Source organism: Podarcis melisellensis (genome assembly GCF_964234715.1).
Source record: "Podarcis melisellensis genome assembly, chromosome: W".
Lineage (NCBI taxonomy): Eukaryota > Metazoa > Chordata > Lepidosauria > Squamata > Lacertidae > Podarcis > Podarcis melisellensis.
This window is the reverse complement of record NC_138535.1, coordinates 10033151-10048504: the sequence shown is the minus strand read 5'-3', so window position 1 is coordinate 10048504 and position 15354 is coordinate 10033151. Positions and strand designations below refer to the sequence as shown.

The window sequence follows — 15354 nt, the reverse complement described above, 5'->3', positions numbered from 1 at the left end:
GAATCTAGAGTATTGGAGAACGGCACGAGTACTCAACCAACGACAAGTGAGATGGGCCCAGGAGTTCTCCAAATTCCACTTTGAAATTTGTTACGTGCCAGGCCCAGAAAACGTCAGGGCGGACGCTCTCTCACGTAAACCGGAATATTTGGAGGGGGAGGGAGCGCCCGAAGAGAGACATATCATCCCAGAGGACCGCTGGGTGTGTGGGGCGGCATTGGTGGGGCAAAGAGAACTGATAGAGGGAACGGAGAATGATGAATACGCCCAGGATAAGCTTAGAGGTCTTAGGAGGGAGGGAGAGAACCCAGGAGGTTTTGAGGAAAGAAACGGGGCATTGTATTACAAAGGGGCACTGTATATACCCGAAGGAGAATTGAGAGGGAGAGTACTCAAGCAGTTGCACGACAGCCCCACAGCGGGGCACTTCGGGCAACACAAAACCATGTGGTTGGTTACCAGGGAATTTTGGTGGCCCAAGGTGCGGGAAGATGTACGGGAGTATGTAAGAGGGTGTGACCGATGCCAGCGGGCTAAAGGGGAGAGGCGGGCGCCGGCGGGGTTATTAGAACCACTACCCATACCAGAACGACCATGGGAGGCAGTATCGATAGATTTTATGACTGATCTGCCGAAGTCCAAGGGGAAAACAGCCATCATGGTTGTAGTAGACCTATTAACAAAGATGTGCCACTTTGTAGCATGCTCACATGCAGTCACGGCAGAAGAGACAGCTAAATTGTTTGTAGAACACATTTTTAGGTTGCATGGCGCCCCCTTGAGGGTGGTCTCAGACAGAGGGAAACAATTTACGTCCAGGTTCTGGAGGAAGCTCATGAGCTTACTGCACGTAGAGGTTAATTTTTCGACTGCCCGACACCCTGAAACCAACGGGCAGGCGGAAAGAGCAAACGGTATCCTCCAACAATACCTGAGGTGTTATGTCAATGACAGAGAGAATGATTGGGTAGAAAAGTTGGCTCTGGCAGAATTTGCCTACAATAATGCGGAGAATGTGTCCACAGGGATGAGCCCCTTTTTGGCTAACTATGGGTGTCATCCCAGGGCATTTCCAGGGGAAGGAGGGGAGAGATGGAGCGTCCCGGCAGCAGAACATTTTGTAGAAGAGATGGAAGCGATCCATCGTCAGCTCCAACTCAACTTAGAAAGGGCCAAAGAAGAATACAAGAAGCAGGCAGACAAGAACAGAAGGGAAGGTGAAACCATAAGGGTGGGGGATCAGGTGTGGCTGTCAACCCAAGGGTTGCCGTTCAAAGGGGGTTGTAAGAAATTGAGACCCAAAAGATTGGGACCATTCGAGGTCATTCAACAGGTCAATCCAGTGGCGTTCAAACTCAGGTTACCTAACCACATGAAACTACACCCAGTATTCCACAGGTCATTACTGTCACCGTACAGGGGGGGACGTGAAGGGGTGTCCACACATGGACCAGTCATAGAAGAAAGGGAACGCAGCAGCCATGTGGCGGAAATCATTGACTCCAGGTGGAAGGGTAATCAGGTGGAGTATTTGGTAGCGTGGGAAGGGGAACCAGAGTCAGAAAACACCTGGGTAACTGCAGAGGAAGTCAATGACGAGGTTTTAATAGAAACGTTTCATCAAAGGTTCCCAAGGAAACCTCAGTCTGTAGCGAGGTTCCGGAGGGAACATTTTGGCACCACCGACGAGGAAGAGGAGTTTGAAGGATTCCCGGAATCGGAGTTGGAAGAAGGAGTAGACTCCGATGAGGAGGAGTACTCAGAGACAAGGGACAGCAACCGGTGGAGGGAAATGTTCGAGACTTCGGAAGATGAGGGAGGTTCTTTCAGGGGTTTTACATCCTCACTGCCCATAGAGGAGGGGACGGGAGGGGGTGAAGGGGGCCCTGGAGGGGAGGTGGATGTCAGGGAACTGCCATCGGAAGGACAGGAGGTGGAAGGGCTCACGGAGGTTAGGAGAGACTTAGCAGCAGAAGAGGGAACCAGCAGGGGGAGAGAAGGAGCTCCGAGGGAAAGTGAGTCGGAGGGATGGCTCAGAGACACTTCCAGCGAAAACAGTGGGGAGGTTTCAGGACCTCCTATAGGGACACCCAATCCTCGCCGGAAACTGTCGCGCCGAGAGTCCAGAAGACGCGTTTCCGTTAAGGAGCTTTTATGTTGGAAGAAATTCCGTAAACGCCCACTGTCGGATTCTGCCAGCGATTGACGGAGCCATGCTTAAGGGGCTCCGTTATAGACAGAGGCTTGCTAACCTGGCCAAACTCTGAGGGACTAAGCTTTTACGCACAAGCAGCTCATCATCCCATCACACAAGGATATAAGGTTTCATGGACAAGTATATTTGTTTTTGTTTTTTTAAAAATGATATTTATTGAGATTTCCATTAAGAACATGTACAAACAAAACAACAACAATAAAAAACAAACATAAACAAAAACAACAAGTATAGTTTCAAACCTTATTTTCTCAACCTACTTTCCCCGACTCCCTCATACCTCCCCGTTCTGTATTCTAATTTCATTATCCAGTCAGTAAATCCATTCCCTTATTTCCCAAAGTTTTTTGACAATTCCATTCCTTTTCTTAATCTACATCTCTGAACACCATATTATTTTCCAACCCATGACATTCTAGCCTTCATTAATTTTATAGTATTTGTTAAGATAATCTTTAAATTTCTTCCAATCTTCTTCCACTGTCTCTTTCTCCTGGTCTCGGATTCTGCCCGTCATCTCTGCCAGTCCCATATAGTCTGTCATTTTCATCTGCCATTCTTCCAAGGTGGGTAGCTCTGGTGTCTTCCAATACTTTGCAATAAGAATCCTTGCTGCTGTTGTGACATACATAAACAAAGTTCTGTCCTTCTTTAACACCACATGGCTAACCATGCCCAGGAGAAAGGCCTCTGGTTTCTTCAAGAAGGTATATTTAAATACCTTTTTCATTTCATTATATATCATTTCCCAGAAAGCCTTAATCTTTGGGCACGTCCACCAAAGGTGAAAGAATGTTCCTTCAGTTTCTTTGCATTTCCAACATTTATTATCGGGCAAATGATAGAGTTTTGCCAGTTTGGCTGGGGTCATGTACCACCTGTAAATCATTTTTATAATATTTTCTCTTAAGGCATTGCATGCCGTAAATTTCATCCCAGTGGTCCATAACTTTTCCCAGTCAGCAAACAAAATGTTGTGACCAATATCCTGTGCCCACTTAATCATTGCAGATTTAACCGTTTCATCTTGTGTATTCCATTTCAACAGCAAATTATACATTCTTGACAAATTCTTAGTATTGGATTCTAACAGTTCAGTCTCTAACTTTGATTTTTCCACCTGGAAGCCAATTTTCCTATCCATCTTATAGACTTCCAACATTTGATAATAGTGAAGCCAGTCTCGGACCTTACCTTTTAACTTCTCAAAACTCTGCAGCTTCAGTTTATTACCCTCCTGTTCTAAAATTTCCCAATATTTCGGCCATGTACATTCCATATTAAGCTTTTTCACTGCTTTGGCCTCCATAGGCGAAAGCCACCTTGGGGTTTTATTTTCCAGTAGATCTTTATATCTAATCCAAACATTATACAGTGCTTTTCTAACAATATGATTTTTAAAGCCTTTATGAGCTTTAACCTTGTCATACCACAAATATGCATGCCACCCAAAAACATTATTAAAACCTTCCAAATCCAAAATGTCTGTGTTCTCAAGACGCAGCCATTCCTTCAACCAGCAAAAAGCTGCTGATTCATAATAAAGTTTCAAGTCTGGCAGGGCAAATCCCCCTCTTTCCTTTGCATCAGTTAAAATCTTAAATTTTATTCTGGGTTTTTTGCCCTGCCAAATAAATTTAGAAATATCACGCTGCCATCCCTTGAAACACTCCATCTTATCAACAATTTGCAGTGTTTGGAATAAAAATAACATTCTAGGCAATACATTCATCTTAATAGCTGCAATTCGACCTGACAAGGAAAGCTTCAAGTTTGACCAAATTTCCAGATCTTTTTTCACTTGGTTCCAACATTTATCATAGTTATCTTTAAATAGATTCATGTTTTTAGCTGTCATATTAATCCCCAAATATTTTACACTCTTAACCACAGTTAAACCAGTTTCATTCTGGAACTTCTCCTTCTCCATTACTGTTAAGTTTTTCTCTAATACCTTAGTCTTTAATTTATTTAATTTAAATCCTGCCACTTGACCAAACTCTTGAATTAGTTCCAAGACCCTTCTAGTACTAGCACCTGGCTCTTGTAATGTAAGTACCAAGTCATCTGCAAATGCTCTCAACTTACATTGTTTCGCTCCGACCTGAACCCCTTTAACCAGCTGGTCTTTCCTTATCATATTCAGCAAAACCTCCAGGACCGAGATAAAAAGTAGTGGGGAAATTGGGCACCCCTGACGTGTCCCTTTTTCTATCTTAACTTCTTCTGTAACCACGTTATTTACAATTAACTTCGCTTTTTGTTCAGAATATATTGCGCCTATACCGTTTTCAAACCCTTGGCCTACCCCCATCCCATGGAGATTCTTCTTCATAAAGGTCCAGGATATATTGTCAAAGGCTTTCTCCGCATCCACAAAAATCAAAACAGCTTTTGTGTTTATATTCGCTTCTAACATTTCCAAAATGTCTATTATATTCCTTACATTGTCTGACAGGTGTCTTCTCGGGAGAAAGCCCGCTTGATCCCTATGAATCTCCTCCATCAAAACTTTTTTCAGTCTCTTAGCCAAAATGTCAGCAAAAATTTTGTAATCCACATTTAGTAACGAGATTGGGCGGTAGTTCTTAAATTGAGTCTTTTCAGTCTCTGTCTTCGGTATAAGCGTGATATAGGCCTCTTTCCACGTTTCAGGTGCTTCTTTCCCCTCAAGGATTTCATTATAGACTTCCTTCAAAGGTTGTATTAACCATTCTTTTAAAGTTTTATAGTATTTGGAAGTCAGTCCATCAGGCCCCGGAGATTTGCCCAGTTGCATATTTTGAATGGCACCTTCTATTTCTTGTTCAGTTATTTTCTGATTCAAAAGTACTTTCCCTTCCCTCGAAATTTCTTTCATCCCATTTTTCTCCAAGAATTGTTCTATATCCGTGTCTTTTTGTGGCCCTTGTGCATATAATTGTTTAAAGTATCTCTGGAAGCAACTTCTAATCTCAGCTGGATTTATAATGTTCTTTCCATCCACTTCTAAACTTGTCACTGTATTTAATTTTTGTCTCTTCTTCAGTTGCCAAGCCAAAAATTTACCACATTTATCTGCAGATTCAAAAGTTTTCTGTCTCATTTGTTTAATTTTCCATTCTATTTCTTGATTCATCAGTTCCATATATTGGATTTGATATAGTTTAATTTCTCTCAAGATCTCCTGAGACTTTGGTTTTGATCTTAATTTCTTTTCTCCTTCCTTTATTTTTTCCAAAATCTTGTCCTTTTTCGCATTTTGGCTTCTCTTTTTTATTGCATTTTGTTGTATCAAGAAACCTCTCATGACCGCTTTGCTTGCGTCCCAGATTACTCTTTTTTCCACATTAGTCCTCATATTAATCTCGAAATAGTCTCTTAATGTTTTTTGGGCCTTTTTGCAGAATTCTTTATCTCTGAATAAGGTGTCATTCATCCTCCATCTAAAGGTGCCAGCTGTTGTTTGATTCATCTCCATCTTCACGGCGTTATGGTCGGAACATGTTTTTGGGCAGATTTCCACTTTATCTTTGGAGCCAGTCCTCTAGTAACCCATATTTGGTCAATTCTAGTCCAGGTCATTTTAGCTTCAGAAAAGAAGGTTCCCTCTCTTTCAAGAGGATTTTTTATTCTCCAAATATCAACCTGTTATCATAAAGCACCAATGCTGCAGCAAGCAAAGGCTCTAGCAGCTCAGGCAGCTGCTTGTGGCTGCAAAGCCAAACAGGATGTTTGTGACTGTTGCCATGGAAACAAAGGGGCAGTCCATTCTGTACTGAGCACCGGATGTTAGCTCAGTGTGTGTGTGTGTCATATGACCCGTACTGGAAGTACATGGGTGGAGTTTCTTCTTACTGCTGTGGAGTGAAGACATGTTTCTCTGTACTGAATTGAAAGACAGGAATAAAAGATGTAAATAGATTTCTGACTGCTTCTTTCCCCTCCCTGGGGGACACCAAAGGGGAGAGAGAATGAACGGTGTGTTCTTCTCACACTTCTGGGAAGAATCGCCGAGACCTCGGCTGCTTATCAGCAGAGTGGAGCAGCGGGGAGGTCGCCAAGGAATATCTGCCGGTGCCTACGCTGAGAAGGGCACATTCCTCTGACCGAGGCAGAATTCCAACACAACCAAGTCCATATTGTCTATCATTTCAAAGAAGGTTTTTGGTAATCTTCCATCTTTGGAAATCACTGTGCTTTATCCATGTTTGTGGAAACTACTCCATTCATGTCTCCCATCATGATTACGTTAAAGTCCAGATAATCCAACAGTGTCTCATGCAGCTTCTTAAAGAATTCAGATTTGCCTTCATTTGGTGCGTAGATTCCTACGATCAAAAATTTCTGTCCTTGAACTTGTATTTCTATTGCCAAATATCTTCCTTGTTCATCTTTAAATATCAACTTCGGCATCAATCTTTCCTTTGCATATATAACCGCACCTCTTTTCTTCACTTTGTCCGATGAAATAAATTCTTGTCCTAATTTTTTATTAATAAGTAATTTTCTATGTGATCTTATCACATGTGTCTCTTGTAAACAAATCAGGTCCAATTGTTGTTTCTTTAATATATGAAAGACATTCTTCCTCTTTCGAGGCATGTTCAAGCCATTGCAGTTCCAACTTAATAGTCGTAAAGCCATGATGGGGTTATTTACTTACTCCTCCTACTGCTCCCAGTTGTTGCTCTTCGTCTGTTGGTGGCAGTAGTCCAAATGACAAATTTGCTATGTCCAGTATTCCTTTTCCCAATGGTTTCATGGACAAGTATATTTGAATGGAACCAAGAGGGGGATTCCTTTTTGGAATCATAAAATCCTTGTTTTACAGAAAGCTTCAACCTTGCTATATCCTCTTAATATGGACAACTGGAGGAAGGTTTACTTTTTACAACATATAAGGTTTTATGGACGTGGAACCAAGAGGGGGAGTGGAGGGAGGTCGACCCAAAATTACCATTTAATTTGGTTGTGATCCCCCCTTTTTTCTTTTCCTTTCGGGAAAATAAATGAAATGTTGATTAATAAATTAATTGATCATTAATAAACGAACACTTTTCTCCCATAGCCTGAAGAACATCCGCGGCAAGGTGTGGAAGCAGAGGATATCCAGCCCCCTCTTCAACACCAAGCAGTACACACTGGAACTGGAGCGGCTCTACCTCCTGATGTGGGAACACTTCTCCGCCGGCCACAAACCGGACCACATCCTCAAGCCCGGCGAATCGGCCTCGAGATCCGGAGCTGTGCGAGAGACATGAATCCTTCAGGATACATACCTCCTTCCGGAGCAGAGGGAAGCGGGAGTCAAGGATGCGATTTGTGTGGCGACCGGAGGCTCACTCTTGCATGACGGGGAGGCCAGCAATTTCTGACACCCCCCCGAACCCCACCTTTTCCGGATCTTCTTGCCATGGGAAGGCACAAAGGGATTGGCAGTCAATTCCGATTTCCCGTGGATGAATCTCTTTTTTCCCCTTCTCCCTACGCGAATCGAGAGAACCTTTTTAGGAATTCCTCTTGCTCCGTCGGTGGCTCTCTTTTTACGGCATTTTAAGTCCACATCCTTCTTCCAAGGACGGCGGGAGGGAAAATTTGGCGCCAGCAGCAGCGAAGCTTTTACGGGTTTTATAAACCACTTGAACCAACATCTGCTTTCTTAACGTTGGACTTCTCTCCGGGGCTGCCCTTGGTTTTGGTTTTTTCGGCTTCAATTCATGCCGGGTCAACTGGGCCGAAAAAGCAAAAGACCTAAAGTTTTGGCTTTCTCAGCTTTAATTCATGCCGGGTCGATTGCGCCAAAAAAGCAAACGCAATTTAAGGCGTAAAGTGGGGGGAAATAGCAACCTGGTGCCAAACTGCGCGTCCTTCCAGGGCAGTGTCAAATTATGTACAGAGGTGCAGGCCTGCGCACTGCCGCCAATGCTGAAAATGAAATAAAAGAGCATTGGTTTTTGCTCAGGTTGGCGCATTTGGATGTGCTCTTCGCGGTTGATGGAACAATTATGTGCCGGGCCACTGGTGTTTTGACTTTGTCAAATGCAGCTCTTCCAGGTAAGTATGGGTTTCCCCCTCCACTTCGACGAGCTTTTTGGAAAGATCACGGTCGAGTGCAAACCTCCTTTTTCACATCTGAAGCGTCGCTGGTCGGCTTTTAAGCCCACAAAAATGATTGATCGGAGGGCAAAACGTGCATCCGATGGGCTGCATCCAAAGTTATTTTCCAAATCGCTTCCCTGCCTGACACCGAAAAGATTCAGAGCGGCGCATTTTCTGTGCTTTTGGTGGTGCCGCACATGGATCCGTGCCAATAATTGCTGTCTGTGGCCGGCCTAATGCCCCTTTCCTTATATTCCGAATTTGACCCTCAGGTATGTAGCCCTGAGCTGTGCTTAAACCTTTGCAGTTCTCTTCATTTTGGCTTAATATGGGCTGGATTATATTGATTATCTATATATAGATAATATTGGCAAGAAGCATTTAGTCATCCAAGCCCTGAGGGTAAATCTTCCATCTTTGCGGTGCCAGTTCCCTTCTTTGGGCTTAATATGGGCTGGATTATGTCAATCTATATATAAATAATATTGGAAGAAGCATTGGTCCCAAGCCCTAAGGTTAAATATTCAATCTTTGCAGCACCAGTTCTCTTTGTTTGGGCTTATTATGGGCTGGATTATATTGATTATCTATATATAGATAATAAAATAGGCGAGAATCATTTAGTCGCCCCCGAGCCCAACGCTTTCTTTTCGTGGTGAAGAATTCTGAATTTCGCTGCTGGCGGAGAAGCGGCAGCTGGCTATGCATCTACTTGGGAGTAAACTAGGGAGTCAAGCTTTCACTTTCTGTTCAGAGATTGGGTAGTCGAGCTTTTGCTTTCGGTCTGGAGATTGGGGAGTCGAGCTGAGCTTTCGCTTTCCACCAGAAGATGATTTCCTGGGAAGGTTAACCACTGTGTGTAGTTTTTTAAATGGCGAGGGAAGAATGGGTCTTTCCTCCCATTGTGTTTCTTTCTGCTTACTCACTGTAACGGCTTTTGTTTCCAGATATGTGTTGGAGAAATAAAAATGAAAATCACTGACTTGGAACGTTTCCTCTCTTTTTTTGGCAATAGGTTTCATTGAGTTTGCTTATTAGGACGGTTATTTGATTCATTCTTCAAAACGAGAGGCGGCTTGGCAAAGGAACCAGCCCCAGGACCAGCCCATAATAATTCATCACCATAACAATAACAGCAACAATAATAATACTAGTTACAGGTAGGTAGCCCTGTGGGGTCTGCCGTAGTAAAAAAAAAAAATTCCTTCCAGTAGCACCTTAGAGACCAGCTAAGTTTGTTATTGGTATGAGCTTTTGTGTGCATGCACACTTCTTCAGATAGGTATCTGAAGGTATAGGCATCTGAAGAAGTGTGCATGCATATGGAAGCTCGTACCAATAACAAACTTACTTGGTCTCTAAGGTGCTACTGGAAAGATTTTTTAAAAAATTTTGTTTCAACAACAATAATGTTATTATAATAATTTATTTATACCCCAGCCACTCTGGACGGCTTCCAACAAAGATTTAAAATACATTAAAACATCAGTCATTAAAAACTTCCCTGAACGGGGCTGCCTTAAGATATTACTATTACCAGGGCTTTTTTTCTTCTTTAAGAAATGGTTAAGGGGTACTCTCATTTTGATTCAAGAAAATCACCATTTTATAGGTCAAATGGGGGGAAATAAGTACAGTAAGTGAACAAAAGTACAAAGATTTACAAAATGTTAGGGGTATGCGTATGTACCCCTGTGTCCCCCCAGAAAAACAGCACTGATGATTTTTTTTTTTCCTTTAAAAATGTTTAGGGGTGTAGTGGTTAAGAGTGGTAGATTTGTAATCTGGTGAACTGTGTTTGCATATCCTCTCCTCCACATGCAGCTGCTGGGTTACCTTGGGCTAGTCACACTTCTTTAAAGTCTCTCAGCCCCACTCACCTCACAGAGTATTGTTGTGGGTGAGGAAGGGAAAGGAGAATGTTAGCCGCTGTTAGATAAAGCGGCATATCAAATCCAAACCATTCTCTCATTTTATAGTTCAATTTGGGGGTAAATAAATACAGTAAATGGACAAAAATACAAAGATTCTAGTTATCTCCCGCTTGGACTACTGCAACGTGCTCTACGTGGGGCTACCTTTGAAGATGACCCGGAAACTGCAATTAATCCAGAATGCGGGAGCTAGACTGGGCACTGGGAGTGACTGCCGGGACCACATAACACCAGTCCTGAGAGATCTGCATTGGCTTCCAGTACATTTCCGGGCACAATTCTAAGTGTCGGTGCTGACCTTGAAAGCCCTCAATGTCCTTGGTCCAGTATATCCGCAGGAGCGTCTCCACCCCCATCGTTCAACCCGGACACTGAGATCCAGCGCCGAGGGCCTTCTGGCGGTTCCCTCATTGCGAGAAGTGAGGTTACAAAGAACCAGACAGAGGGCCTTCTCGGTGGTGGCCCCCGCCCTGTGGAACACCCTCCTGTCAGATGTCAAGGAAATAAGCAGCTATCCTATTTTTAAAAGGCATTTGAAGGCAGCCCTGTTTAGGGAAGCTTGTAATATTTAATGCTGTATTGTTTTTTAAACTCTGTTGGGAGCCACCCAGAGTGGCTGGGGAAACTCAGCCAGATGGGCGGGGGAATAAATTATTATTATTATTATTATTATTATTCACAAAACGTTGCAGTGGTCCAAATTGAGATGGCGTTGATAAGTGGTCCATGTTTCACAAGCGTACAGTAAGTTAGTAGTACACCAGTGCTGGATTGTCGTAGAAGCTCAACAAGCTCTTGCTTAGGGCCCCGCTCTCTTGGGGGCCCCATAAAAATTTAAAGGGGAAAAAAACTGGATGTACCTTTCCAAAATATAAGAAAAAAAATAAAAAAACAACCTACATGCAGCAACAGTGTTTTTGTTGTGTCGGCTCCTATTTGTGATGTGCACATGGCTTTAGATACATATGGGGTCCATCAATTACCATATATAGCATATATTCAGCACACAAAAAAGTGACAATTTGTTGTGGACAAAGGACAGCTGGACATATCGAGGGACCCATTACCTTCAGTAGCTTAGGGCCTCATCAAACCTCAATCCGCCCCTGAGTGGGGAATATATTATTATTAATATTAATATTGTTAATATTAATAATAATATTAATACTATTAATACTATCAGTGCTATAATCTGGGGCCGAATCATTCGCGACATTATATGCATCATATTTTGTAAACATTGCAATAAGCAGGGTATACAGGAGCAGAGAAGAAGCAAAATCAGCAAGAGGTCCAGTAGCATCAGTAGAAGTCCTCTAAACCACCCAAGGTTCGGAAGCCACTCAGTCACTCAGCTATTTCGAATAGCTTCACCATGGTCAGAAATGTTAAAGCCACAGGCTCCTCCTATCAAATTTAACGTGACACAAAATCCGGCAGAACCAAAATCGGGGCTGTAACAGGACTCATTCCAAGGCACAGGGAGGAGGGGTATTCCTCCCAAAGCATCTGTAGGTCCCAGAGTGCAGATCGTGCAATTGGTTCGGTTTGCAGAATAGGCTACCATTTCTGCCATTTGCAACCATTTATTGTACGTGTTGCGGGTACCCCATTCTCTCATTAGCCGCTGGGTTACTTTAAGCGGTGTGGGTGCGCTGATGGCCAGAAATAAGAAGAATACCATCCTGGCCAAAACCATGGTCACCCGCAGTCCTGTCTGTGGCATTTAGGCGGAGGGACCTAACTATGACCTATTACCTGGGTTACCTCCCACAAAACTATATACAAAGCTATATATTCAAAGGGAAAGGAAAGGATAGAAAAGGTCCTCTTCTAGTCCACGCTGGATTCTTCTGCCGTGCGTAGAGGTGCCAGCTTCCAGGGGTGGCACCAGCAGGGCGGTTGTCTGGTGGGCGCCAAGAAATGGTGAGTCGAAGGGGTTGGTGTAGATCAGTCGTAACAGTCCACTCTGATGCTGCCTTCTTTGCACTACTGCTTGCATGCAGGGAGGCAAGCCTTGTTCCGTAGTGGTTAATTTTTCAGACAAATAGGCTATGGGTTGGTCATCATCAGGGTCTGCGGCCTTCTGGACTACTTCCACTACCTTAGCCATATTGATGGGTTTTTTAGCCGCTTTCCTCATGCCTTCTAACACGATTCTATGATATGTTTCTAATGTTGCTCTCCCATTAGCGGTATTCTAGTCCCAATTATGGGTTTGTCTAGGATAAGCTATTGCAATTGCAGCATCATTGTTGCCTGCTGTTCTCAGATGCTCTCTAGCCTCGGAATGTACCTTCTGGACCTCCTCAGTGGTGAGTATTGTATCCATAAGTTGGCTTATGGTTCGGAATATGTCATAAGTAGGCATGAAAGTTTTAAACACACCTTCAAATAGTCTAATTATTTTATTTTAGCTGGATCCTCTTCAAAAGAAGGATTCTGGTTTTCCCAATTGCAAACATCCGTGCTTTTAAATGGCACATGTTGCATAGTAAAAGTGTGTGGAGGCCGGTTGCCCTGGGCGTTGATCGGCTCCAAGGGGGTCATACACCCGGCGGAGCGGGGCCACCAGATTGGGGCTAGACGGGTATGGGGCCTTTGGGTTTTTTATATGTCTCTTTAAGTTTAGCGACTATGCGCCATTCGGCTGCCATGTCCCATGCAGCTTTTAATGCCTTCTGTTTCTTCGGCCAATTCCTATCCCTGTACTCTGCTGCCCTCAGGACCAAAGGCGTCCACTTTATCACTATATGGTCTTACATACTGAAATACCCTTTTGTACTGCCTTTTTGTCCACTTCATCTCCTCTAAGTCCTTTCTAAATTCTTCAATCCCAACATCGTTTTCCTCCTCGCTTTCCTCCTCCTCCTCATCCTCTCTCTCTATTTTTTTTTGACACTGACACAAAGATGAAGTACATTAACACGGTAACACAGGTGATAATCTGGCTTCTAAAATCATTCCCACAAACAGAAAGCTTAAAAGCACATAAAAAAACCATGTACCAGATGCTGGCTTTTCTCAAGGTTAAATGTGATTATAGCATATACACACACAAATTGCAGGCAGAGATTAAATCACAAAAGAATGAGATTCTCTTGGAAGGTAGCATACTACTGTGATTATCCTACCTTTTCCTCTAAGATATGCTTCTGTTTTAAATTCTTTCTGCAGAATATTCACTGCGAAAGGGAGTTTTGTTGGGCTGCACTTGAAAGTTGATTGACTTTTTAAATAAAAAAAACTGTAGGACAGTCCGACAGTTTCCCCTATTGTTATTTATCTGCAATTAATTTTAATCTTGATATACATATTCACATACTTAATTGACTTGGGACAGTGGTTCAGTTACAATTAGGGCACTACAATAGGTTAAGTGCTACCTGCTGTATGACTGAATTTTCTTATAAGAAAACATCTGATAACAGTTTGAAAGGGTGTTCCTATTAAACAGGAGGAATTGAAGCAAGTGAAATTAAGCGGTGCCCACTTAAATGAAACAAAGGATTGACAGACGCAGCAATTTGGAGAAAATGAAGGTTAAGTTTATTGCTGAGCAATAATGGACCCAGTTTGAATCCTTTCCAAAAGACTGGGGCCCCAAAGCATTCAAGTTCTGAGGTTAAATACATGTGCGCATCACAGATCATGAGACAATCACGAACGCCAGCGAAAATTAACCAATGAGCGCGCTTTCTGCCATGCTCCTGGCCGTGCACAGAGTTCACTCCCAATTTCTGCTTTCCTGTACAGTAACGTACAGTGTGACCTTTTCTCTAGTTTGATGGAACAGGGAAACAAGACTTCAGGGAGGGGATCTCTTGGCGCTAACTCCCCTATGCATCTGCTCATGTACGGAGTTTTTGTGATTTGGCCCTTCCTGTTTCGTGGACCATTTTAGTCTGGATCTGAGGGGGAGTTTTGTACCAGCGCCTTCTGATTTATGGCTTCCCCTTTTCTCTAGGGTGTAAAATGTACTGGGGGAAAGGTCGGTGTCTGAACTTGCGGTTTCAAGCAGTTTTGCAGTTAAGCTAGGCAAAGCTTTCCTTGATTCAAATGGATTATAAGCCCTGATTATGTGTGAGCATATGTGAATATATTGATTACTGATAACTGATTATATGAATCAGGGTAGCCCTCATTTTCTTGCTTTAGATTAAGCAACTAATGCTGACTTTCAGATAAGTGACATCAGAACTCAAAGAAACAGCAAAGAAAGAGCACGCACTGTATTCAGAATGTTTAAGAACCCACAGTAGACACTGACTTGATGACCATGCTGAGTAAGTATAAACTCATTTCTGCATCTGAATGGCACACAGAAGGAGACAGAGTGCAACTCAACTTTTAACACCAACTTTTTGCATATCTATTTAATTTAAGCATATGTAGAGCAGATGGGGGGGGGTTGAGAGAGCAGGTACCAAGACACCGTTTAGGGCAGGGGTCTGCAACCCGCGGCTCCGGAGCCGCATGTGGCTCTTTTACACCTTTGACGCGGCTCCGGGGCAGATACTAACGAAGGGAGGAGCGCATTGTGCGCCCCGACACTCCCCACTGTGGCGGGCGCTGTACTGGCTGTGACATCGCATGGGTTAGTCACGCACCGTCCCAACGTCACCTTCCCGCCCGCTACATTGTAAGGGGCATGTACGCTGGTCACTGTTTTGAAGGGGAGTGAAGAACACACACACACACAAAGGTAACTTGTTAATTTAACGTTTATTTCTATGAGGAGGAGTAATTCTGAGGGGTCAAACAAAGAAATAATAAAAAAGTGACAAAAAAGTTATTTTTATAATGACGAGTTTTGCGGCTCCCAGTTTTTTTTTCCTTCGGAAACGGGTCCAAGTGGCTCTTTTTGTCTTAAAGGTTGCAGACCCCTGGTTTAGGGGAAAGGTTCCTGCTTGTTCCTTTTCATAATGTGAAACTAAATATATGACCTGAGCACTAGGTCTGAAGACAGATCCTGGAAAACATATGACCTTATGTCATGGGCAGTAAGTTGGGACATAATCCAACCAAATGCGTGCACTTTGAAGTCCCACAGGAAGCATGATGCCAGCACATACAATAATAAGTTGCACCTGGCACCACAACTGGGTGCAGGTGGACGTCAAC

At 43.3% G+C, this 15354-nt stretch overlaps 1 protein-coding gene across 2 annotated transcripts in view; it reads left to right on the top strand.

The window, feature by feature from the left end:
* LOC309361132 (UDP-N-acetylglucosamine--peptide N-acetylglucosaminyltransferase 110 kDa subunit-like) overlaps nucleotides 1-9278 on the top strand; it is a 145353-nt gene extending 136075 nt beyond the window's left edge. For both annotated transcript variants that reach the window (XM_081896081.1, XM_081896080.1), the window contains exon 22: nucleotides 7266-9278. In XM_081896081.1, the coding sequence (XP_081752207.1) occupies nucleotides 7266-7458 (193 nt within the window). In that variant the 3' untranslated portion in view covers nucleotides 7459-9278. The remainder of the gene's footprint in view (nucleotides 1-7265) is intronic.
* The last annotated feature ends 6076 nt before the right edge of the window (nucleotides 9279-15354 follow it).